Source organism: Cryptotermes secundus, unplaced genomic scaffold, assembly GCF_002891405.2.
Source record: "Cryptotermes secundus unplaced genomic scaffold, Csec_1.0 scaffold89, whole genome shotgun sequence".
NCBI classification, from domain to species: Eukaryota; Metazoa; Arthropoda; class Insecta; order Blattodea; family Kalotermitidae; genus Cryptotermes; species Cryptotermes secundus.
Window position 1 is genome coordinate 40,484 of NW_019725837.1, and position 26,646 is coordinate 67,129.

Genomic DNA, 26,646 nt, shown 5'->3' on the forward strand with positions numbered 1-26,646 from the left:
CTAAAGGTGAATCTGGAGATTATTTCACGAAGTATACGCATGATAAAGGACACAGATCGATCTGTTGACCAGTTGCAATGGGCCATTATCTTCTCCTATTATCATAATTGTCCAGCCAAGACCACTCGCTTACCAAGAAATGCACCTTGGTGGAATAACAAGCTGAGTTGGCTAAGAGCTAAAACAAGAAAACTATTTAGTATAGCAAAAAGAACAGGGCTGTGGGACACCTACAAGGAAACCCTCACCTGTTACAATAAACAAATAAGGAAAGACAAACGATCCTCAGGGAGGAGGTACTGCCAGGAGATCAATGATGCACCAGGCAGTGTCAGACTCATGAAGGTCATGGCAAAACGGGTGACCAACAAGGTCAGTACTAGCAAGCTACCTGATGGTAAGTATACCCAAACTAAGAAAAGGACACTGAAAGAACTGTTCAGATTTCACTTCCCTGATTCAAAGCTGATTGATGATCCAGGTGATGGGCACATCCAGCAGAACCTGTGCATATGTGGACACATAATGAACAGGTGCAACTGGAACCTGGCCAGCCAGGTAATCAATCAACCGAAAATTAGATGGGCATTAGGTACCTTCAAATCATTTAAGTCTGTGGGAACAGATCGAATTGTACCAGCACTTCTGCAGCAAGGGGTGGAACATTTAGTTCCACATTTAGTTCCACCCCTATGCCGCATATTCAGAGCCTGCATGGTGCATGGGTTCATCCCTATGGCCTGGAGGCAAGTCAAAGTGACATTTATACCAAAGCCCAGGAAACGTGATTATACCAAGGCTAAAGCTTATCATCCCATCAGCCTGTTGTCTTTTCTTTTGAAAACGATGGAGAAAGTAGTAGGTAGACACATTAGGAGAGTGCATTGAAGATTCATTCTCTGCATCGAAACCAACATGCTTACCAAATAGGTAAAATCTACTGAAACCGCACTGCATAAAGTGGTAACATGCATAGAAGATGCTATCGAACTGAAAGATATTGCCGTTGGAGCATTCCTAGACATAGAGGGAGCCTTTGACAAAACCTCTTTTGACACAATAAAATGGGCTGCTGAAAGGCATGGCATTGAGCCCGCAATACGCAGCTGGATCTGTGCTATGCTGGAAAGCAGGAATATAAGTGCTACATTGTCTGGAGAGACCCTGAGAGCATCTGCGGCGAGAGGATGTCTGCAGGGAGGTGTTCTCTCCCCTCTGCCGTGGAGCCTGGTCGTGGATGATCTTCTTTGGGAGCTCAACAGCAAAGGTCATTTCACAATAGGATATGCTGATGATATCGCAATCCTAATCAATGGGAAATTCCCTTACACTGTGTCAGAGACCTTACAAACAGCCCTGTACACAGTTCAACAGTGGTGCGAAAGAACAAACTTGTCTGTCATTTCAAACAAGATGGTAATTATACCCTTTACTAGGAGGAGAGATATCAAGGGGCTTAAGGAACCAATCCTCTTCAGTAAAGTGACCCGGCTATCCAGTGAAGTCAAGTATCTTGGAATAACATTAGACAAGGATCTGACATGGAAAAAACAGTTGTACAAGGCTGTTAACAAGGCCTATAAGGTCTTCTGGATATGCAGAGGCATGTTTTGGAAAAACCTGGGGACTAAAACCAAGGTTGGTGTATAGGATATACATTGCTGCAGTAAACAAGTCAGGCAGAACTTAGCAAACAGCGAAGGACAGCCTGCTTGGGAATTATGGGAGCAATGAGAACAGCTCCAACAGCTGCAATGGATATCCTAGTAGGACTCCCCCACTGCATCTGCAGATGGAAGCAGAGGCCAAGTTAGGAACTTACAGATTACATTGTGATGATCCATTGGAGACCTAAATCCGAAGGTTTTGGACATACATACATGATTAAGGACATGAAAAAAGAACCCATCCTAGAGATAGGGTCTGATAAAATGATACCGAAACATGTCTATGATAAACCCTTCATAATCAGATTTCCTTATAGAAATGAATGGAAAGAGGGGTTTCAACCTGATAGAAAGGGGGGATTAATCTGGTATGCAGATGGTTCCAAGACAAAGAAATGCACTTGAGCTGGCGTGTATTGTGATGGAACAGGGCAGAAACATAGTTTTGGCCTTGGTCAGAATACAACAGTATTCCCGGCAGGAGTGTATGCCATTAAGGCATGCACAGTTAAGAATTTAGATAGAAACTATAAAAATAGGAACATCTATATTCTATCAGATAGTCAAGCTGCAATTAAAGCACTTGGTACATACCACATAACTTCAAAATTGGTCTGGGACTGCCACCAATCCCTCACACAACTGGCCAGACATAACAGGGCTCATCTGGTATGGCTGCCAGGCCACGAGGGTATAGCTGGGAATGAAACCGCAGATCAACTGGCAAGAACAGGATCTGAACAACCTTTCATAGGACCTGAACCGGCTTGTGTCATCTCAATTGGAGTTGCCAAGAAAACAATCAGGGACTGGACTAACAGAAATCACAAGAAACACTGGGAATCCACAACTGTACTCAGACAAAAGAATTTATATCAGCACCCTCTGCCAAAAGAACAAGGGACCTATTGAAATTAAACAGAGATCAATTAAGATGGGTGGCAGCATTACTTACTGGACACTGCCACCTAAAAGGGCACCTTTTCAAACTGGGACTGACAGATGACCCAACCTGTGAAAGGTTCCTACAAGACGACAAATCAATCACACATATCCTATGTGATTATGAGACTATAGCTTACTTAAGATTTTACCACCTGGGTCAGTTCTTCATGGAACCAAGTGACTTTTATGACACCCCCATAAATAAAGTCCTACATTTCTTTCAAAGTGTAGGATTAATAAAGGGTTAATCCAAAGGGGAAGCACAATAGATCATTGAAGGTCGCGGTGTGAGGGCCAGATTTTAAGGCCCACCTCTCATACTCATACTCATTCTTACCATTGCATTCCATATTAAATATTGTGCTTAGTTTGTCTAATGTAATATATATATTAAATAACTCAGTCTGATATAGCCACTTTATTAGCTATATTTTCCTCATCATGTTTCAGCTTCATTAAGCCATCCTCAGTGTTGCAGTATGTTCTTTATCTTAAGAAAACTACTGATTACATGACTAAGCAAGAGGTATATTTCAGCAGTGTTGAAAAACTTTAAAATATGATTTCAGAATACAGAAACACAATTACTGTATATCCATGTAAGAAATAAAATTTTAAGGTATACAGTAAAGGACATCCTTTAGTGGCTTAATGAAGCCGAAACATGTTAGGTAACAACTACGATAATGAAGCAACTATATGAGCCATAGTATGTTGAATTTAGCTTAAGTATAAGTATAACTGATGATCAGCCACAGTCTACTTTCTCCAACTTGGTTCTTTTCACAGGAGATTACTTACCTATTTAGGGTACCAGTTCTGGATATCTCTATTGTTATCTGCCCTTGATATATCTGGTCCAAATTCTGAGAGAACTTCGAAATATCATTATATCATACTGAGTCAATATCAAAAAGATTACAATTTAAATATTCATAAAAGATAAATATAATTTAATTCTTTAATTTTGTTACATTTGCAGTACTAATCAAGAAGTTAACTGCCTCTGATTAGATTTCTTTGACAAGTCCTCCTTTCCATACAATATGAGCATACTATCTTCCAATGATGCCACTTGTATGAAGTCACATTTTCTGCTTCTATTTTCTTACACTGGGCTGTAAGTTGGTAGTGAAAGTAATTATTGTTTACTGATTTGGACGAAAGTCTTAAGTTTTGATTCAATAATAATATACTCATGTTTTTATTTTAATGGATAGAATTTAATTAAAACAGTCTATTTCATTCATACATTCATTCCATCAGTTTGTATTCAGAGGGATTATTCACATATTCAGTATAATTTCACTAACAACTTAAAGTTTGCTCTTGCCATCTAACATTATCATTTCTAGGTATCTCTTTGTAATGTTAATGTGTACATACTGTTTACATGATATATTTTCTGTTAGGTTTCACGAATTTAAGTGAGCTTGTATACAGACAGTTTATTTAAAACGAAAATTAGAATTCTGGTTTCCACATTTCTGTAATTGTAAATATATATATTTTATACTGAGCAATTTTATAGTTTGTTCCATATCTTTTAACGTTTGTTTTTTTAATCAAAGCATTTCTTTCTGATTGACATAAATTGAGACATGACTGCTACTACAGAGTTTTTTATATAACAACTGAAATTACCAAGGGAAAGAAGACTCATGTAAATAAAATATTTTATGTCTGTTTTAAGCCTATCCTGCTTGCACATATGTTGTGCTGTTCAAATTGACAGTAACTCTCCATACTATCAGGAGTTTGATCTTTCTCTCTTGTAACTGCAAATCAGCACTCTATAAACGAATTATATATCATATTGGAAAAATTAAAATGCTGAAATTATTATATGACACATTTCTTAATTTACACTTAAACATTACAGGACTAGTGCCGCCACTAAAATACTTAGGAAGATTACAAATAATTTCATGTCATACAACCTAAACAAGACGTGTGATCACCGCTGGTAAATCAGATTCACTGGTACAAGAATGTTACAAGAATGTTAAAGTGTTTCTTCACTTGTCACACACTACTGAACCTGCTAAACATCACGCAAACCAGTCCCATAGTTAGCTCCACCAGCACGCAGAAGTTGCTCACGGAAATGATCAATTTCAAATTCATTCACGTTTTCCAGTTGTAGCTCCACAGCAAAATTCTGTGACAGAAAACAGGAGAAACAATAGAAGAGTAGATCAAAGTTATGTAATAAGATAACTGCAGGATCAGTACCCTAGCAATCACTTTTAAGTTCAAAAGTGGCTTCTGTGGTATTTAGAAAAGACTGTATTTGTGGTGCCCTCTTATGAAATCACATTTTCTGCTTCTTTTTCCTGACAATGGGCTGCAGTGAAGTTGTATTTTTTATAGTTGAGTTTCTCATAGCATCATTAAATAAGCAATAAGTAAAAATTAGATTCCACAGATTTACATATTATTTTAGGGGAGTTTATCAGATCAATAAGTTACTTAGTATGGAGTAAAACAAAGACATCAATGAAGCATGCACAGCAAAGAATTGAGGAGGAGACAGTCATGGTATATAATTATAACCAGGGCCCGGATTATTATGACCTGAAAATATTAAAAAAATCACCTATAAAATGACCGAAAAAATCCAGGAAAGTGACCTAAAATATGACCCAAAAATGTAATATACAGAGCCCGGATTTTGATGACCTGAAATATTAAAAAAATGACCTAAAGGAGAATAGAAAGAACACTTCGCTTCCATGTTGTTCACATTTCAGAAACCATATGAAGAAAAATTCCCTAAAATGGCCAAAAACGACAAGAAATACCCTTAAAAGTCCATAAATTTACCAAAATATTACCCCAAAAATGAAAAAATGACCTTAAACCTAAAAATGTCACAAAATTACCTATAAAATTCACATTTCTGTAACCGGCAGCTCATATCTGAGATTTATATATTTAAGAGCATCGCATAGGATAAAAGGAAAAAAAGATGACATGTCATCAAAATCCGGGCCCTGATTATAAATTTTTTCTGAAGTACTGAGGAAAAACATTACAAGTTCTCAGTCAGAACACACAAATCTACAACATTCAGCTTATGAGTTGAGTTTAGAATGTGGCAATGTAACAGGATAGCTGGAGAAAAGATCCTGCTAAAACTGTTCCCTAGTGCAGGGAACAGGGAACAGAACACTCATATGTGATCAGTATTTTGCCAAAGAGTTGTTCTGTTTCTTATCAGTATTTTCTGAATGGGGAGAAAGACATTAAGTCTGATAATTGGCTAATTAAAGTTGCAGTCACATAAGATGTGGTACTCATCAATGGTGAAATTATACTTTACTCCTTGGAATACTTCTTACCATTATGCATTTAAAATTCAGGAAACATGTGTCTTTAAAAGAAATCAACAACACAATTAAGCAGCAGTGTAAAAGGTATTTGAATCATATAAAAATACTTGATAAGTGTGACACAAGTCACAGTAAGAGCACAGATATACACGTACGTTTTATTACATAACAAATGGACACTGGAAAAAAAAAAACAAACTTGTAAAATAGCCTGCAGAATTTTTACAAAACCGAAAATGGATGTTCTGTCTTTCTTAGAGCAGTGCTCCAGCTGTAAATTTCTTATTAATATACTAAATCTTATTTATCATGTTTAAAAGCAATAAATATTTAACTTGCCTATTTTAAAATCTATTTTTTATTGTGATTGGGAAACTATATATGGGGTTTGGATTGATAATTGGATTTGTTGAACTTACAGAACCTAACTACAAATAACTGTAGCACTAATTCACACACTCTGCAGTTCACTAGAGCATGTACAAAGACTTATGAGTATGCTGTATCTTCACTGGTTGTCCCCTCATAACAGCTTCCAATGCCATAGCTTCCTCAGTTTCAGTGTCCATATCTTACTGGCTGCTGTCTCACAGCTATCTCTTCTTCTAACTGCTGTCTCAAGACTCTCATAATCGCAGCTGCTGCTCATTATATATCATCAGTACAGGCCACAGAGAAAATACCTCTCCCAGAAGTTATTCTATTGTTACATCACGTAGCTATTGTATGGACCACGTAGAGATCGCTGCTTTCTAGTTACTCCACTGTTGCTTGGTTTCACACTTCATGCCCTCAGCAAATATGACATATTGCTCCCTCCTTAACTCTTTGACTGGCGCGGGCGTGTTTTAACGCCCGGATGATGCCAGCCGTTCCCTGGCGTTGGCGTGTTTTAACGCTTTGACAATCTCGTCCCTTCTTTGCTCTCTTGGCACTCATCAACCAAAGACATATNGTGCTCATCTTGGCTCTCTTGATGACGCCTACTGATGGGCCCACCCAGGTCAGAAAAAGAAACTTCTGTCGCTTGCTCATCTCATCACCCATCTGTTTCACAACAGTTAAAATTAGAATATTTTTGATAACTATTAGTAAGGACAATATACTTCAAAGAAATCCATCCCTACAGCAATTTCTGAATCAGTTATCTAAATCTAGCTGGCAAAATGTATTTATAACACTCAACATTTAAGTTGTATATTCCCTTTTGTGCACACATTTCCATCATAAATGCAACTTATTGTCTAGTCACCCTTCTTCCTCACTACGTGTTGCAGCCATACATGGCCACCATCAGGTGCTGTCTATCTTGTTAAAACTGAATGTCAAAGTTACATGTTGTGTGAGCAGCCTCCGTAGTCTAGAGGTAACATTCCCACCTCATGACTCGTAGTATGCAGGTTCAAATACCCGGCGGAGGTCATCGAATTTTTAAGGGCGGAAAAATTCAGGGAACAAGTCCTCCGGGAGAGACTTTAAGCTGTGTGTCCCATGTCGTAACTTTACGGCACGTAAAAAACCTCATATCCCCAAAGGGGATCACTGAGCCAAATTCCAGGACGTTTCCCACCCAACAATAGTCTCTAAGGCCTCTGATAGATGGGGGAAGCATTATAGACACCGCTAAGCAAGTGGCCGAACTCGCTTGCTCGGCGGGACTGATGGTACGCACCATTTATCAGTAGGGTATAGAGACTGGTAGAATATCATAGAGGGAAGCACAATAGATCAAACTGGTCGCGGTGCATGGGGAAACCCACCCTCTCTAAATAACTAACTAACTAACTAACTACATGTTGTGTGTGAATGCAATATGTCCTAATTAAAATGAATCAAGCTTGGAATTAAAATTAATTAACATCTTGATGTTATTTCTATTGTGGTCATTGTCCATTCACTTAAAAGCTATATGCTCAAGAGTACTTCTCATTGTTGGATTTATTCATGATGATTTCCATTTGTGGCGTGGTCGACTATTATTAAATTTCCAAAAAAATTTCATAAGTACTTTTTCCCACATTTTGAAATCAGTAATCCCACAGTGATGTGTTAACATCACTGTGCGATCTTTAACTGTGATCTTTAACACATCACACAGTGATGTGTTAAAGATATATTACTATCCTAACTGGTTATATCTGATGCATCTTGCCTCAGAGAGAAATTTATCAATCCCAACTTCCCATTACATTCCAACAACACATTACCTGAAGTCTGATGTACCCAAAGGCTCTCTCATCATCAGCAAACTGTTCACGGAATTTCTCAAACTGTGTACCCTTTGCAGAGCAGACAATATGTGTACCTTCAAACTTGAATACAGCCCTGAAACAAAAATACACAACTATTAATATATATATAATGTTGCATATTCGCTCAAAGCAAGAATTGTGAAGTCACAGCAGTTGGCTATTACTAGGCAGCAGCCCATAACAACAGAGGAATGGTGTTTTCTACAGTCTGTGCTGATGGATGCACACACTACAATGAAATACATCATTCCACCGCTTAGCAACAATGGCGCTGAAAGAGAGGAACAGTGTTTCCTGTGCAGTCAGTGCCACGGCTATATAATGAGTTGAGTTGAGTCTCAATAACAAGCAGGCAACAAGCAGAAGTCATACGAAATCATGAAAATAAAATGTTCGCAATATCAGACAAGGCGAAGCCCGATACAGAAAGTATAAGAGGCTTAAACTTGGTGGCAGTCAGGCAAACAACTGTTCAAGTGATTAGACTGCCGTGGTATCAAATACTACTAGAAGTAGGGAATAGACTGCTGTACTGAGCCTAGACTGACAGATGCCTTGTATATATTATACATACTATATATTATGACTCAATTGTAAATACAAGTAAGTGTGCATAGTGGCAAAGGATTAATACTATCGACTATGACTGACAAATGACAGACCCGACCTCTAGTCAGAAAGGGTGCCCCAAATGGACAGAACAGTAACTTTCATTTAAAAAGTAACATCTGGTCATGAGACCCAGCGGGGGCTTGACACCAAGACAGACAGACTGACGGACCGTCAGTCGCAATGTGACTTTGACTTTGACTTGACTCAATAACATGCTATGTGTGTGATCCATACACTTGACAAAAGGCCAAGCATATTCGTAAGAGACAAACCCATTTTCTCATCAGAGAGGATGTTATATAAGGATTATGACAGTAAGAGTTCATAAACTTCAAAGAACTTGGCGTGAAGATGAACTGATTGGCAGTAAACCACCAGTCATGAAGTAACTAATTTTGACTTGAAGAGCAGGCAGTTAGTTAGAAGACTGCCAGAGTGTTTAATAGTGAACTGTAATGCACAGTCAAGCGCTGTATCAAAGAGTCCAATAAATAGAATCATCAATTCAAACCCCATCTATAGTCACTNAGCACGTAGTGTGGGACCCTCAACGTCTCACAACCCTATGGGCCTTCACGGCCTGGTACAGGGATAGCTTTAGTTTACTTTACTTTACTTTACTTTACTTTACTTTACTTTACTTTACTTTATATATGTATTTGCTTTAAAAATTTACACACTTATTAGTAAATTCCATAAAACCGAAATTACTCACGTTGTATGTCACTGAGTTTCAAAACTGAACCAGTTATTTTTGCTCAAAGAAATTCACCCACTGCAATGGTTTAAGTAAGAAATCAGTAGGCAACCACAGAAGAATACAGATATTTTAAATTTAAGTCTGAACTTCTTCAGTGTTGAGTATAGGGTGCATTAAGTGCCTTTTCTTCTGCCATCATCTGAATATCTCATAAATTTGGAATATAAGTGATGCATATGTGTGAGAAACTTTACTTGGGAGTGGGTTGTCTCTCTTTGCACCATATCAAAAAAATATGATTTGGGACAGTTGCACAATAAAGAAACAAAATAAAAACTACCGTGTCAATATTTGTTTTTATTTGTTGTTGGTTATCACCAACTGTCCAAAATTATAGCTTTTCATAAATGGCACACAACATGATGCATACCATAAAGGTCTATCCACCATGCCACTGGGGGCATGGAAGTAAAACTCCATACATTATCAGCTAGATGTAGGTACTTGGTCAGCCTGATAGTGGGAACTACTTGCTCAGATTGTAGCACCCAGAGGATTCTGGCTGCTTTATCTTGGGGAAACAGCTTCCAGTGTCCACTGCATATGAGGCTGAGCGTGCTTCATACTCATTCTGATGACAAATGAAAAGAGAATTCCTGATTCCTCTACTAGAAAATTGTGCTTTCCAGTCCACAGGCAATCAATTTACTGGATGAGCTTAACTCTGTACAGGTAAGTGCCAAATGTAAAAAACTGTGACATATACCAGAACTTATACAGAGTGCAAAGAAATACATGTATATGTTACAGTGCTCTGTGGTAGATAGATGGGTTCAATCTGATCATATTTTGTTAATACACCCATGTCCAGAAACGCTTCCTTTTGGCGCTAAGGATCACAAAAGTTTCCGAGAGAATGCAGGAGGGCGCTTTTTTCTTCTGTGCTGTTGCACCTGCTCTTATGATATCCTTCAAAGGTTGACGGTCATGAAAATCGTTAATCACAATTGGACGCTGTCAGAAGTGTGGGCGTTTATTGAAACGCACAACAGCGAACAGTCCAGTATTGCACAGCCTGTTTTTCAATTGATACTTTTCCTTTCTTGGAAAATACCATGGTAATGTCAGTCATATGCAATTTAGCATTCTGAGTGAAGATCTAAGGGCTCTAGAACTCAGCACCTAACAGACACACCAAGTATATTCCAAGCTTTCGTTTTTCCTTGACTCTACAGTATATTGCCAGCCTCTTTCTCTGCCACTATGAAGATTTTCTTATTCTTATTCTTATTCATGCAGGAGCTAGGACTGATGGACATGGAGACCAGTCTGTCGCAAAATCTTCTAACTGTCCCGAAAAAAAAAAACTAAGAAAAACAGGGGCAAACACCCATATTCCGAGAGCAATTCAAATCTATGATATAAGCATATGAAGAACGCAAGGGAATGCACTGTAAGAATCAATGTATTTTTCTGTCCGAAATTGTTGCCTTAGAACACGCAAAAATGAATAAATAAATAAATAAATAAAATGCCATACTTTTTCCAGAATGTAGTACATTTCAGGATCGAGGTTCTATCGTAAATTGGGCCTCCATATTCATACAACGTAAGTTTTTTTAACGGGGTCTTGACCATTTGGTACGAGCGACCTTGTGGAAGTGCGCCGACCCCGTCTTTCGCCAGACAGAACTTGTTACATGAACTGTTCGCAGTTCCGAGAGCAAGTTACCGTCTGTAATTACCCATGGAATACAGGAGCTCAGTGTGGGTGTCGGCTGAGCGCACGTTACTCAGGAGTGAGTTCCATAACGGCAAAATTCTCCGAACGCTTGAGAGGTGAGTCGGCGCTGTCCAGTCGCCGTTACTAACAGCAGACAAGCAACATGGGAGTGTTATACTGAAGAACTACAGCGGAAGTCTGGACATACTTGTACAGTCTATGGCATTGGTTTCCAAACTTCATTACTCCATAAATTCCTTCCCCGTAAAAGTGGAATCCGTACACACCTATTCTTATGAAACACGTGATTTAATGAATTTAAATGGATAATATGAATAGCTTTCAGATACGTTCTCTTCAAAGTTAAACTTTCCATTTACTCTATTTATCTGGCCAACATTCGCCGAAACAAGTGGAATTAGAAACATGAAGAAATGATCTACTGGCCGTTTGCACTGATGTAAAATTTGTATAAGGACTTGTTGGTTCAAGTGTGTTCAGTACTTAAGAATATTATAGTGTTTCATGGCCACAAAACTGATTACAGTTTTTAAGCATACCGTTACTTTTATGAATATCCTTTAAATAATATAATATGGACGCGCTTAAAATAATAAAATTGCGATTTTTTTTAAGAAAATCGCTTGGTGGCCACTTGCCTAAAGTATAGCTAATGTATATTATGAACAGAACTGTCTTCTGGTATTTAACGCCAAGGGGTCCAACAAAATTTCACCGACTTTTCGATGGAACTTACTATCTCTATCTTCAAAGTCAAAGTGTAAGCCAAGGAAGAAACTAACCTGGAACAAGAAGTTTTGCTTCGCTTGTAGCCAGATTTTTTTGCGGTCTGGCTTTAGTTTCCCTCTGATGCTAAAGGAGGAGGCAGAACTTTCCTCGAAACGTCACTTCATTTCTAATGGACTACATAGCATTGGAGACAGTACTCTTTACAGAGCCAGGAGAACTTCAAACCCAAATAGAGATTATATTACCTGAAGATGTTCCATCAGCTGCAGAAATAATTTCGTGTCTTTTGATGTTCATGATGAACGAAGAATTGAGATAGTTCTGGAAGGAAATTCATTAGAACTTCCAAATGCATCGAACTCGAATATACGTAGAGAATGCTTCACTTCATGCAGACTTCAGGCATTTTCTCCGACCCGCTAAGCTTACTGAACATGTACGATAAATGATAGTATGAAATGGCGTGTTCGGGGAGTCAATATCCGAAACTTGGGCTAACGTGGACAGACCATCTGGCCGACGGCTACTGAGTAATATCGACGAGTTAACAATGCAATATTTCGCATTCACTAAGTAAAACTATTCCTACATCCTGCGGTTCGTTCTGTCATCTCTAAAAGCAGGAAGCTTGAAATACCGCAGGGAAAAAATTATAATTTTTCCTCTTCCGCTGTGGAAGAACATACTCATAGATTGGGGCATTTTAAAACAAAGTTCAAATACATGCGCCTAAAAAAGATTAATAGAATAATTGAGAAAATCACACAATGAGGAGCTTGCAATACGTTCAGAAATTGAAAGACATGGAAATGAAACACATGAAGGAGTACATAAATAATTTTGGTTGGAGCATCTCGTTGGAAAAGATGGAAAGGGCCATTCAGAATACGCGGGCACAAATGTAGGATAATATTAAACTAGATTTTAAGATAATTAAATTATTCCATGGCTCAGGCGTTTCGACGCTGGATTCTTACAGTAGAGCTTCGGATTTGGCCGCGAAGAATTTCATACGGGATTTGTGGTGGATGAAATAGAAGTTCAGCGGTTTTTTTCAGCGATTTCGACTTTCCCCTGCCAAATGTCGTTCCACCATTGTTCCTTATTCATCTGTCACCATCCCCTGAACTGTGAAGTAGCTCTGATCAGGCAGGACATTATCAGATCCTTTGTCTTTAAGATGGGGGCTTCATCTTCCTGATACTGTTCTTAGTTGATTAAAGAACAGGGAAATTTCTCTCCTTAGATAATTAGATTACGCGGATGTAGACTGTATTACACAGGCTCAATGCAATGTCCGACAGCATGCTTGTATTTTGCGGATACGGCAATGAATGTCAGATTTAATAAAGCTAAGCAAGTTTTTTTTTTCTGTGGCGCTACAGCCCCAATTTTTGCCTAGGCCTACCTCCATGAAACTCTTCGTTTCACTTCGGTTTACTAGATCTTACACATTCGGTAGGACTCCTTGGGCGAGTGATCAGCTCGTCGCAAGGCCTCTACCTGTAGACAAACACAGAAAATCGCACACAAACATCCATGCCCTGAGTGGGATTCGAACCCACGATCCCGGCTTCCGAGCGAGCGAAGACGGTGCATGCCTTAGACCGCTCGGCTACCGTGACCGGCAAGCAAGTTATAGATCAACTTAACAATTTAATCACAAGCGTTCCAATTCTTTTCGTATCATGGAGTTGGAGAAATTTATAAACTAATTACCCGTGAATTGGGCAGGTTATTTCAATTTGAAACTTCCGTCTTTGTCACACTGGAAAGTGCATTTTACTTTTAACGATTGACATTTCGACCGGTACTCACCGGTCCTCATGCCGATAATTTACACGTACCGGAAAACATGTTAAAAGCCGAAAGTAACGCTTCTCTCTGAGCATTGTTGTTTTCGACTGTAAGGCACCGAAAATATTTTTAGAGAACAAGCGACGCTTTTAACATTTGCATTACTACACTTGATCACACTATTTTGGAGGCATGAAATATGATATTTATGGCGAATTTATGTGTTATTTTTTCTCGGCAAAAATAACAGCATACACATAAATCTAAGTGGTCTAAATTTTATTTCCTTTCCTTCGACAGGGTAGGTGTTTCTGCTTGCTCTAGACCTCAGGATCCCCTTAGTGTTTATATGATGCAACGATAATGGCGTATTCAATGAACATTAGAGCAGACCTCGTTTAAATGCAGCGAGTAGCCTTTGTTTTCTCTTCAGTCAAAATATTCCCCTCAGCACCCTACTCTCAGACACTCTCAGTCTATGTTCCTCCCTTAATGTCAGAGACAAAGTTTCACACCCATACAGAACCACAGGAAAAAATTAAGAGTTTTGTATATTATATTTTTTATATTTTTGGACAACAGATAAGCGTTACCCGAGTTCAGTCTTCTCTTAGATGAAGTGATAGGAGGTTGGAGAAAACTGCACAATGAGGAGTTTCATAACTTGTACTCTTCTCAAAGTCTAACTAGAATGATTAAGTCAATGAGGATGAGATGGGCATCGCATGTAGCATGCATGTGGGAGAATAGCTCCTCAATTATCCTCACGAGGCTGAGTGGACCCTGTTCCAGACTCACTACTTCTGAAAAAAATCTTTTAACGCCGGGAATTGAACCCGGACCTCTGGATCTGTAGGCAGAAAGTCCGACCACTAGACCAGAGAGGTGGTCGGAATCTGTGTGACCAGAAGAAGAAGAAGAAGAAGAAGAAGAAGAAGACCTACCGTTAATTGAGGAGGCAAGAGGACAGAGAGAGGGAGAACCCAACCTGATCCAGATCTGCAATATAGAAGTTTCATTGAGTTCTAGGTTACTGAACCAACTCACCATTCTGTTTCGGAGTTATCTGAACGGACGTCCTCATAAGCTTCTCTGATCTTATCCCGGTCTATACTTGTTGTCATGTTAGCCTGAAACAAACAAAAACTCAAGCAGTCAATAAACACTGCAGAAATGACAACAACGAGGAAAACCAAGATACTCTGCAAAGCGTAAAGGTATAAATAACTATCAAACAAAAAACAAAAACAAACAAACTCTGTGGCTTCAGTCCGCAAGAGAACTATACCGACCGAACGACCGCAGCTTGTCGACGAAGTTAATGCCAACTTCAGGGGATAGAGGGTGTCGCGTGGTGAGCGCAACGAATCCCCACGGCCGTTAATTTCAGTTTTCTAGACCGGAGCCGCTACTTTTCCATTCAAGTAGCTCCTCATTATCAACACGAGGCTGAGTGGACCCCGTTCCAGACCTACTATCACACAGCACAAAAACAAAATTGTGTCCAGTGATTTTGGAAGTGGATTTTCCCAAAAATATAAGGGGCAGTCAAATGAAAACGGGTAACCACACATAACTCATATGGCGCGCAAGTTGGTAACACTGGAATTTGCTTACGGTAAGAACATGTGGTGGGGACTAGGGAAAGCACAGTGACAAAGTGCCCTTGCACACTAGTCGTTTGTTTATTGTGATGGAAGTAAGGTTAGCGCTACGTGTGGTCGTCCAGCATCAGTAATGGAGGCGAGTAAAGAAGAACAGCGAAATGGAGTGCACCTTTTGACTGCTGAAGAAGTAGGAGGACGAGAAATTCATCGTCGCATGTATGTTGTTTACGGTGAACACAGCATGTCACGTTCGCGTGTGCTGGCGTGGCACAAGAGATTCCGAGAGGGACGTGTGTCACTGCAAGATGATGCTCGCCCAGGACAGGCTCATCGTGTCATCACTCCTGATGTTAGTGCTGCGTTGCATGGTCATATCCGGGCAAACCGACGGATCACTATGCAAGAAATTAGTCTTTTGATGGGAATAAGTCACGATTCCATACATGCCATTGTGACAAAACACCTGCTGTACCGCAAAATCTGCGCGCAGTGGGTTCCACATCAACTCGCGGAGGAACAGAAGACTCAGATAATGGCTGCATCACTGGGTCACTTGCAACGATACCACGAGGAAGAGTGTGCTTTTCCGTCCCGTGTTGCCACTGGGGACGAAATTTGGTGCCACCATTTTGAACCCGAGAGCAAATGGCAGATCCAACAGTGGAAACATGTGAATTCTCCCCCATCCAAGAAATCCAAAGCCGTACACACAAGTTCCGGTAAAGTGATGATGACGTTCTTCTTCGACTGCAAAGGCCCTTTGCTTGTCGAATTTCTCAAGCATGGGGCCACAATCAGTGCACAGCGCTATGAAAACACTTTGCAGAAACTGAGACGTGCCATAAAGTCAAAGAGACATGGAATGCTATCGAACGGCATTATTCTTCTTCATGATAATGGGCGCCCCCACGCTGCCAGCTCTGAGAGGAACACGGTACAGGGATTTGGTTGGGAAGTGCTTCAACATCCCCCCTACAGCCCATGTAGGAGACCTGAAGAGAGACATTCGTGGACATCGGTTTGTATCGGACGAAGACGTGTGTGGCTGGGTAAAGATGTGGTTCCGTAGACAGCCCACAACCTTTTTCAAGGATGGGATTGGCCGTCTCATCTCCCAGTGGAATAAATGTATTAACAGTTTTGGAGATTACTTTTGAGGTAAGAAATGTTCTTTAATATGTTTTGTCTTCTGACTCGTTTTCATTTGACTGCCCCTCATATATTCTCTTTGTGGATGTAGTATCGATCTTAAATATACCTACCGGTATTGAGGAGGGAGCCGGGATAGCTCAGTCGGTATAACGACTGACTACGGGCTGGAGGGCGGAGAAGTCAGAGTTCGAGTCCTTTTGGGGCAAGAATTTTCACTTCTCCATGTCGTCCAGACCGGCTCTGGGACCCACCCAACCTCCTATCCAATCAGTAAAACGACCGGGGCGTGAAGCTGACCACTCCAACTAGTGTCGAGGTCAGGAAAATGTAGACCTATACATCGACTCCCCATATGCCTTCATGGTGTAGTGCTTAATTAGTTAAGCACAGGAATAATTTTTCCTTCTTTATTTTATTGGTAACGAGAACCCCGGAGAACTTAATCGGTATAGTGACTATGCTATGGGCTGTGTTCAGTTCCCGGCAAGGACAAAAAAATATTTGTCACAGAATCTAGACCGGCTGTGAGGCCCATCCAGCCGCCTGTCTCCACAGATAAAGCGGTCGGGATATGAAGCTGGCCATGCAGCTCTCTGCAGCGCCCAACTTAATAATGTGTGCATTCACCGATACGTCTTCATGGCGCGGTGCTGAATTAAGGACAGGGACAACTTAACTTTCTACTGGCATTGAAAACGCAGTTTCGGAGTGGTGAATAACAAGAGGCCTGTCACTTGATGGCGGATTCTGGACTGCAGGAGAGTGAGAAAGATAAAGAGTAGGGGAAAAGGGGTGAAGGGGGAAGGGAGGAGCAAGCCGGAAGAAGCAACGGCAAGCTATAGATCTGTTGAGAAACAATAACGGTTAATTATTAGTAATATAGCACCATGCCAGATATTAACAGTTACTTCACTGGAATTATGATTGGCCACTTCCTGTCTTGTAATACGCCGGAAAGTTTAGTGCCAACGAAATTTAATAAGAATCATACAACACAGCAGCTGCATTTTTTGATGTAGCATCATCCCACGGTACTTCCTCTATCTTACGATTGTTTACAATTGCTATGCCAATTTTATGGGGGCTCGAGGTAGCGTAGTTTGCTGAAGCACTATGCTACAAGCTGGAAGATTGCGGGTTCGATTACCGATTAAGTCATTGGACTTTTCAATTGACCTAATCTTTCCAGCCGCACTATGGCCCTAGGGCTGACTCAGCCTCTTAATAGAAATGAGTACCAGGAATCTTCCTGGGGGTAAAACAAGGCCAGCGCGTAAGGTAGATAACCTCACCGCCATCTGTGAGCCTAGAGCCAGTAAAAGTAAACTTGTTCTTGTTCCAAAGTAATTAAGTACCATACCATGAAGATGTATAAGGGAGTGGTGGTATAGCTCCACCTTTCTTAAACACGGCAGGAGATTGAAGTGAATGGTCAAATTAACGCCCCGGACGCTTTACCCTCTGGGAAGAGCCCCAGGTACCCATTGTATAGGAGGATGGGGGTTCCCCAGAATAGGTCTGGACGCTGAAGAGTAGAGAAAAATTTCTTAACCTTGCCAGGAATCGAACCCAGGCCGTCCAGCTCGTAGCAGAGCCAGTTTGGACACAATGTAAAGAATATATCTCTGCTCCAGCCGGTAACCGAACTCCAACTCAACGGTCATCCAATACATAGCTTAGTCACTGTTCTGACTTCCGCGAGATTTCTGTCAAACTTGGTGTCATAGGTCTATATTAATATTTTTAGAGGTCGTTTTGATTTTTCTGTAGTTTGACACGTTTCGATGACCACTTTATTTAATGGAATTTGAAGGTTGAAACAATAATGCACTTCACCAATGCTGTTATTTACCGGGAAATCTCGCCCTCTTCATGTAACATCGTAAGAGTGCCATGGTCGGGCGATGTCCTTTCACATTAGCAGCCGAACATCACGGTGTAAAGGTCATGATATCTTTTCGTGTCTGGGGAAATCCTGTCTCAAAGCTCGTCCGAATATTGCTTATACCGAGGTTCTTCGTGGTCTTTGTCATTCCATACTGTCGAATGATGGGTTAATGTATCTAAATAACCTAAGATCTCTTCCTTTCACGATATTCTTGGACCTTAATTCATAATCAACGTCAATAAACGCTATATAAACCGTGCAGTTGATAAAGGCTTATAAATAATGTGCAATAATGCTTGACTTCAAAGTTTTCCGTCAGACAAAAATGAACCCAACCAACGTAACACCACTAAATCACATCCATTGTGTTAGTACTGTGTACAAGAAAGAATGCGGATAGAAAATGAAGATCTCGTATGTAATAAAACTTAACACGTCCTCACAGAAGTGGCACTTACTTTAATAAAAGTGTGTTTATAACAGCAGTGAATTTGAACGTAAGCAGACAACTCAGTACAATATATAAGACGCAGCGACCTTGAAAATATTCCCTTCTATCAGTCTTTTTAATTCCATCAGGTTAATCACAATTAGCTAGGGACAGGTCTGTGTGAAATGTCCACAACTGCGTGTATAGGTATAAACGAATAAAATATTATTAACGCCTTTCAGTGTGACTGATAAATGTTTTTTTAACCTTGCATCCTTCACATGTTTCGGTCGGAGCTACCATCTTCAGAAGGACATTATCAATACATAGACACTACTGTTACAATATCATAGACATAAAATATTATCCTTTAATAATTACTGCGATGTGCATGAATTTGTTGAAATATTTATTAGTTATTATATTTAGTCTGTTTACAAGTTAAAATTTTCGGTTTAAATCTAGAACCAATTTGATTCGTGTCCTTTAAAGAGAAATAGTATAAAGGACACGAACCAAATTGGTTCTAGATTTTAACAAAAGTTTTTTAAACCATACTTGTAAATAGACTAATTATAATCTATATAAATAAAAATGTAGATGTTCGTTTGTTTCTGATCGAAGATCTCCGAAAGTTCTTCACCTATTGTTTTGAAATTTTGATACAACGTTGCATTCGAATACGCGCGTTTGTTTATGTACCTATTACCTAGATGTCACACCTGTGACAGGTAAAAACAGGTAAAAACATGTCACATGTTCCGAATCTAGCAGTCGTTTCCATAGTAACGCTAAAACAGTTGCATAGGGTAAGAGGTTCCGTTGCGTAACAACGGATGAAACCGGAAAGTATACTTCCATGGAAACGCAATAACAGTGGGCCGTTGCATAGGAATTGCCTAAACAACAAACGCGTTTCCCCGGAGATGAGAGCATAAGTGGTTCCGTTGCGTAACAACGGATGAAACCAAACACTTCTACATACAGGATGTTCTGTCGTCCATCGAATACCAACAGATCGTTGCTTAGGAATAACCGCGGCAACGAGCACAGAACACGTGAAATCGAACCTGGGCGAAAGTGCCCTCTATTGCGTCCGAAACCAGATTATAACAGTCCAGCTCCGAAGAGTTTTTTGGTGATACTGGACGTGATAATAATTGTACTCGCTGGTGTAAAAGTGAGCGTTCAATAACTTATTCGCTGAATCCGAGACGTACGTGGAAGTTATTTGTCACACTGAATAGGAGACACGTGACCACAACAACGTTACATAGGTAACACGCGACATATTCTTATTATCAAAGTACACGTAAATAATGCAACAATTTAAAAGACATCAAGAATATGTCACTCATTACAAATGTATTTTAAGACTTTATGATGTTAAAATCATGTGTGACATATGTTACACGTGTGACAGGTTGGTTGGTTGTTAAAATATTAATTGTACTCAATATTAATATACTGTAACGTGTTATACGTCGTTCATTTCGTGAGTATAGTTTATTTTTCGTTGTTTTTCATTTCGTCTTCTTAACTGTTCTCCTTATTTTTCAGTGCAATTGGCGGTGGGAGTGAGCTGTGTCGATTGATCTGCGTTTGAATTGAAATATTTCGTTAGTATTTTTTATTTATTTTTGTTTCTTTGTTTTCCAATTTGTGTTCTTTCCTTTTTTAATGTTTTGCAATTTTATATGTTTTTGTTATAGCTTTCTTTCTTCTTCTTTTTCTTCAGTGCAATCGATCTGCTTTAGTTCATCCAAATAATGCCTCGCAGAATCAAACTTAGGTCGTCGTACTCGCGGAGCGGAAGCAATTCACTCGATCTGCCACAGCAACGCGTGGTCGGGTACAGCTAGTAACTAATAAATATTTTAACAAATTCATGCATATGGCAGTAATTTAAAGGATTTGTTTTCATAGTCATGATATTGCAATAGTAGGGTCTGTATGTACTGATAATGACTAATGATACTGTAATAGTAGTTTCCGTATCTACTGATAAGGTCCCTCTGAAGATGGTCGCTCCTACCGAAACATGTAAAGAATGAAAGATTAAAAAAACACAACATTTATCAATCACACTGGACGGCATTAATAATCTTCTATGCTACTATTAGTGCGACGGACCAGGATGAACCAAGTCAGATTTAACGCATTTACGTATAGGTTTTAACTAAGAGAACATAATCAACTGGTTTCTATCTCGCTCTCTTTCCGTAAACGGAACTAAAAATGTAGAGATCAGGCTGTGTGTGTGCATCCCCTTTCAAATTGCGAAGCAGTAGACGGTTTTCATGAAACTTATTATGAACATTTTGGAGCTGTGGCAAATTCCAGCATCATGCTTCCTAGTTTCCAATAATCAGGAAAAACGATATGGCGAACACGTAAACGTCTGATGTGGAATAGACGTTAGCAACACTTACTTTAGAGTTATGAAATGATGTGTAGTAACAAATCTTTTGAAAATATTAAACTTCCTCAAAGGTAACTTTTGTGGAGTTTAAAATAAGAATGTGGTCGAAGTGTTAAAATGTCTTTAGCTCTGGGTTTGATGGCAACAGCTAATGAAGCATTGGAGACAGTTAAGGGAAGTTTAATACAGAGATGGACTATCCTCTACATTGTATGAAATTTTATTTGTAAATCTAGAATTATAAAGGTTGGGACGATGCGTAACTTTGAGGTTATATCTAATAAATTTAACTTGTACAAAATCTGTTCTTGAGTAATAACTAAAGGTAAAAACTAAAGTTTTGCTTGTGCTTAATTAGTTAAGCACTATACCATGAAGACATATGGGGGAGTGGAAGTATAGTTTCACAATTCCACTTCACAACAATAAAATAATAGTAATATTAGCGTAATATTTGTGATTGGCATGAAATCTGTGCAACAGGAAATAGGCTTTGGGAATCTACTCGGAACACCTTGTAGTATGAATAAAACAGTATCTTGTAAATACATTACTTCGTCAACAACGTCACCATATAGAATGTACTTGATTTATCAACTATGGTTCCTAAAATGGAAATATACAATAACTACAATTGTACGCTTAATACAACATTTCGCAGTGTGGTATGCATGTGAATGTATATATAATTGTCATAAGAAGCGTAAAACTATCCTTGTAACAGGCCATGGAGGCCCATAGGATTCGCTCTAGGGGCGGCACATCCCCAGGCTCATATGCAAGGGGTATCGGGAAGTCTTTTTCCGGAGGTAAAGCGGAATGTTTGTAGAGCTGACCCCTTGCTTCCGTCTAATGGTGAGGTTAACAGTGGCGTGATGCTTAAACATAGCGACAAATTTACCCTTTAAGAATTGTAAATAATAGACAAGACAGGACACCCTGGGAACCTGGGAAGAGAATATGCCAAGATGAGAGATACTGCCACTATGTTACTCTGTAGAAACAGATCGACGATGTGTTAATACTGTGTTGTAATAATCCATTGCTAGACAACGGCGTGTTAGAGCGTGTTTCCGGGACAATCAGTTGGAACAGTCCATTGCTGAGCAACGTTTCTTAAACACATTCTCGAAGTAACGCAGTCAAAAATAGAACTTCGGTTGCTTAGTAGTCGACGTTTCAGTAAGTACGATTTCGTGACAACAAATAATTCACATGGACTTCCATGGATACGAGCTAGCCTATGCAAGGAGCAGCGATAGATTCTTCAGGTGGCAAAATATAAGAGGCTTAAACTTGGCGGAGGTCAAGCTTACGACCGTTCAAATGACTAAGCTGCCATTGTAACATAAGATACGCGAGATAGGCATGATCTGCTCTCTAAAGTCTGTACCGACAGAGGATTTGTGTGGAGTGCAAAAGGAAGAATTTTCAATAATAGGTTATACGTGTGAAATATACATTTCACGAAAAGCCAAGCATATCCGTAAGAGATAAAGCCACCTTCTCGTCAGAGAGGATGTTACATAAGGGCTATTAACTCAAGAGTTAAGATGGAAAAAAAATCTCTGGTCGTGGGTCTCAAGAGGCCTGGCGCCAAACGATCTGATTGCCGGTAAACCGCCAATCGTAAAGTAACTATGACTTTGAATTCAGGGGACATTCGTAAGACAGACGTCGTTCAAGGCAGTTCAAGTTGTGCGCAGGGATTTTTCGTCACAGTGGAAGAGAAGACGCTCGTGGTCCAGTAAGGAATGGAGCTAATTATAGAGAGTCATTGACTCTGAGCTGTCATAATTGACCGTAATTGTAAAGAAGTGCCAATAAGTTCAATCATCAAATCCAGGCCCCAATTATTAGTCACACAAAACCCAAATTTAAACTTCAGGTCTTCCGTATTTCAGGAAAGAAATCTGAGGTTAAAAATTTTCCCTTCCTCGTAATGTTAGCTGTTTCACAAATAGTGACTCTGAGTCCAAAAACTTGTATATGACATAGCAAATTCTTAGCAGTCGATATATTTACACTTGTTTCAACCAAGTTCCGCTATGTCACTTATGTGTGCGATATCAATTATTACTGAAACACTCCCAGTGCCTTCAAACACACAAACAAGCAAAGACAGCTAATAAATCTTTCATGACATGACTTTAATTATCGTCTTTGATTCTACACCATATGATAAAAAAGCTATCCCTGTAACAGGCCATGAAAGCCTATAGGATTGTGAGACGTCGAAGCTCTCATATTTTGTCTAGACAGTAGCCTCACAGATGGCGTTAAGGTTGTCAGCCATACGCGCCTGCGGATCCTTTACCCCACAGGAAGATTCCTGGTACTCATTTCTGTTAGAGACTAAGTCGACCCCAGCGCCATAGTGCAGCTGGAGGAATTACGTCAATTGAAAAAATCCACCTCATACACCAAATAATACTTCTGAAATTGAAATGGAATCGTTAAATGAGATAAAACAAAAACAAAAATTCCGTGGCCTGTAGTTCGCAAGCGAATTACACCAACCGAGCGACATCCGCTTGTCGGCGAATTTAGTGTTAACTTTTGCGGGTAGAGGGTGTCGCGTTGTCAGCGCAACGGTTCCCCACGGCCGTTGATCTCGGTTTTCTAGACCGGACGTTAAATAAGATAAGATACATTAAATTTGGACGTCAATCCTCTGCGCACTACTGGGTAAAATTTACCCCCGTGCCTACTTAAGCACCACGCCATGAAGACGAATGGAACAGTGGAGGTACAGCTACACACGTTCTTTATTTCGAGATTACATTACCATCGGGAAAGGGATCTTGATGCACATTCGACGGAAGTTTAGATGGGCCCCGGAATCGGTTTGGATGCTGTGGCGAAGATAAATCGCATTGACTCTATCTTAAGTCACACCCTGGTTCTCTGACTTGCAACTTAGTCACGTTATCCCCCCCAGGGCAGATGCTGGTAGCATCCAATGCAGGATAGGGTTTCTTACGCGTTGCTTCTTTCCGAATGACTGTCCGACGTTCCTCATAAACTGTGTATCGCAGCGTCTCTTGCACTAAAACGACCGTCAGTCTGAACACGCTTGACCTGTGTGGTCGTGATATCCATCAGTTATCCCTGTTCTTACTCGTAATTAGGAACCGCGCTATGGAGAATATGCGTGAATTCTGGATTTCGGTAGTAGATGGAGATGAGTAGCTAGATTCATGACCCGGCCAATTTACCTCCGAGGAAAGATCCTAAGGTATATATTCGATTATAAAGTGTGTAGGCTCTTGAACAGGTCTGGGCGTCGTGGTGAAAAGAAAGTCCCCGCCTTGGGAAGAGTCTTCTGTTAAAAATAATTTCGCTCTGATGAAAGCCTAGGTGAAAATGTAAGTTGTTCTAAATAAACTAAACTTCGTGGTTTCTAGTCTGTAAGCGAACAATCCCGACCGAGCGACAGCCGCTTGTGGGCGAAGTTAGTACCAACTTTTGCAGATAGAAAGTGCCACGTGTTCAGCGCAACGGATCCCCACGGCCGTTAATCTCGATTTTCTAGACCGGAGTGCCCTAGTTTTCCATTCAAGTAGCTCCTCAATTATCCTCACGAGGCTGAGTGGACCCTGTTCCAGACCCACTACTTCTCAGAAAATCTGGTAGCGCCGGGAATCGAACCCGGACCTCTGGATCTGTAGCCAGGAACACTGACCACTAGACCACAGAGGCGGCCAACTTCTTCTAGCTGGGAAAGCATATTGAAAAATCTTCATGTTCCCGTAAGCACGTTGCGCAGCCCAAGTTGCCATCCTCCACCTCCGCTCCCCCCCCCCNCTTTTCAGCCTTTGCGGAGTAGGTCCTCTGGCCTTTTCGAGTTCTGCGTTGACTTCTGAAAAATAATGGACGGGGGTTAGCGCAACGCAAGACCTCCATGTACACAGGGCAACACGAAAAATAAACGCAGACATATTCGTATATCCGTGCGATGTGGGGGATTTGTACCCACGGACGGTCGAAAGTCTTCGTGACTCGGCCAACGTGACCAAAGATAATGCCGTATTTACGCATGTATAGGCCGCACATTTTTTGCCAAAAATTCAAGAGGAAAACTGGGGTGCGGCTTATATTCGAAATATTCGAAATCACACTTCATTTGAAAAGAAAAAAATATTCATAATTAGTAATACAGGGTGTAATAATCCTGAAATAATATTCCAAGAAAATTATTTTTTCTATAATTTCTGTCTGAAAATTGTGCTGCGGCCTATACATGCGTAAATACGGTATTTGAGGGAGGTACGTACATAACTTAACACAGTAATTTCATCAGTTACTAGAGCTTCTATCTGTTCAGTGCTTACTGGAAGGAGGCGGCCTCTTGTGAGTATGGTCATGAAAATATCTCACAACAGTTTGTGAATTTCTTGGCTAGCCGAGAGACGATTGTCTTCTCAAGGAGGACTCTGCTGCATGGAGTTACTTGTGTATAATTAGCATCACATGTCCAATTTTGTCAATAAACATTTATTGAAAAGTGTAGACAAAACATTTTTATTCCTGTAAACGTTATCCAGTTTGATCGATAAATTTCTAATACGAACATCGAATACGATGCCACGTACGCCATAAGACGCGTTGTTCGTTCGTGAGAACGAGCATATATATACTATGCGGCGAAGTTTGTGTTCGAATATTGTATCGAAGCGAGCCTGAAATTTATATGGCTCAAGGGACAAGAATTGGCTTGTTCAGACACTTCTCAGTCGCCCGTGACCCATTATTATACGCATTCACTTCGAAAGCAAGCAATTATCCCTCGACTTTCCAGCAACTAAAATCCCGGACTTTCACATTAATTACCATCTTAGATCCTATTAGAGCGTGGACATTTGTTTAGTCAACAGACCTTGTGAGAAACATAATTTTGTGAGTTCCACTTATTTCGGTTACTTGGTTTAATGACAATTATTTGGGTTATTTACAACGTAATGATGACATCACCACCTTTACTATTAGCTACATTTCAATAAGAATTCTTCCGAGTGCTACTATAATCGTTACTGATTCATTTATTGTCTATCTAGTACTACTGAAACCAATAACTGGACGAGGAGTGCACTCGATTTCATGTGGCTGGATTTTTTATCCTGCTATGTATACAAATAAAATCTTTTCAGCCCTTTGCTGTAGAATGGCGCCCTGCGATTGCGGGAGCTCATTATATTTCCATAAACAAGATTCCTGGTACTCATTTCTGTTAGAGGCTCAGTCGACCCCAGGGTCATAGTGCGGCTGGAAAGATTAGGTCAGCTGAAAGACATATCCACCTAATCAGGAATTTAACCCTTGACCTTCCGACTGGTAACATAGTGCCTCAACCAACTACGCTACCG

The 26,646-nt window shown here is 40.1% G+C and overlaps 1 protein-coding gene across 1 annotated transcript in view; it reads right to left on the bottom strand.

Moving 5' to 3' along the window:
• Positions 1–3,813: 3,813 nt before the first annotated feature.
• LOC111863522 (coactosin-like protein) overlaps positions 3,814–26,646 on the bottom strand; it is a 38,105-nt gene continuing 15,272 nt past the window's right edge. The window contains exons 2-5 of the mRNA XM_023849893.2: positions 14,829–14,911; positions 8,155–8,272; positions 6,881–6,994; positions 3,814–4,773 (exon numbers count right to left, since the gene is read on the bottom strand). Coding sequence (XP_023705661.1) covers positions 4,657–4,773; positions 6,881–6,994; positions 8,155–8,272; positions 14,829–14,911 — 432 coding nt within the window. The 3' untranslated portion in view covers positions 3,814–4,656. The remainder of the gene's footprint in view (positions 4,774–6,880; positions 6,995–8,154; positions 8,273–14,828; positions 14,912–26,646) is intronic.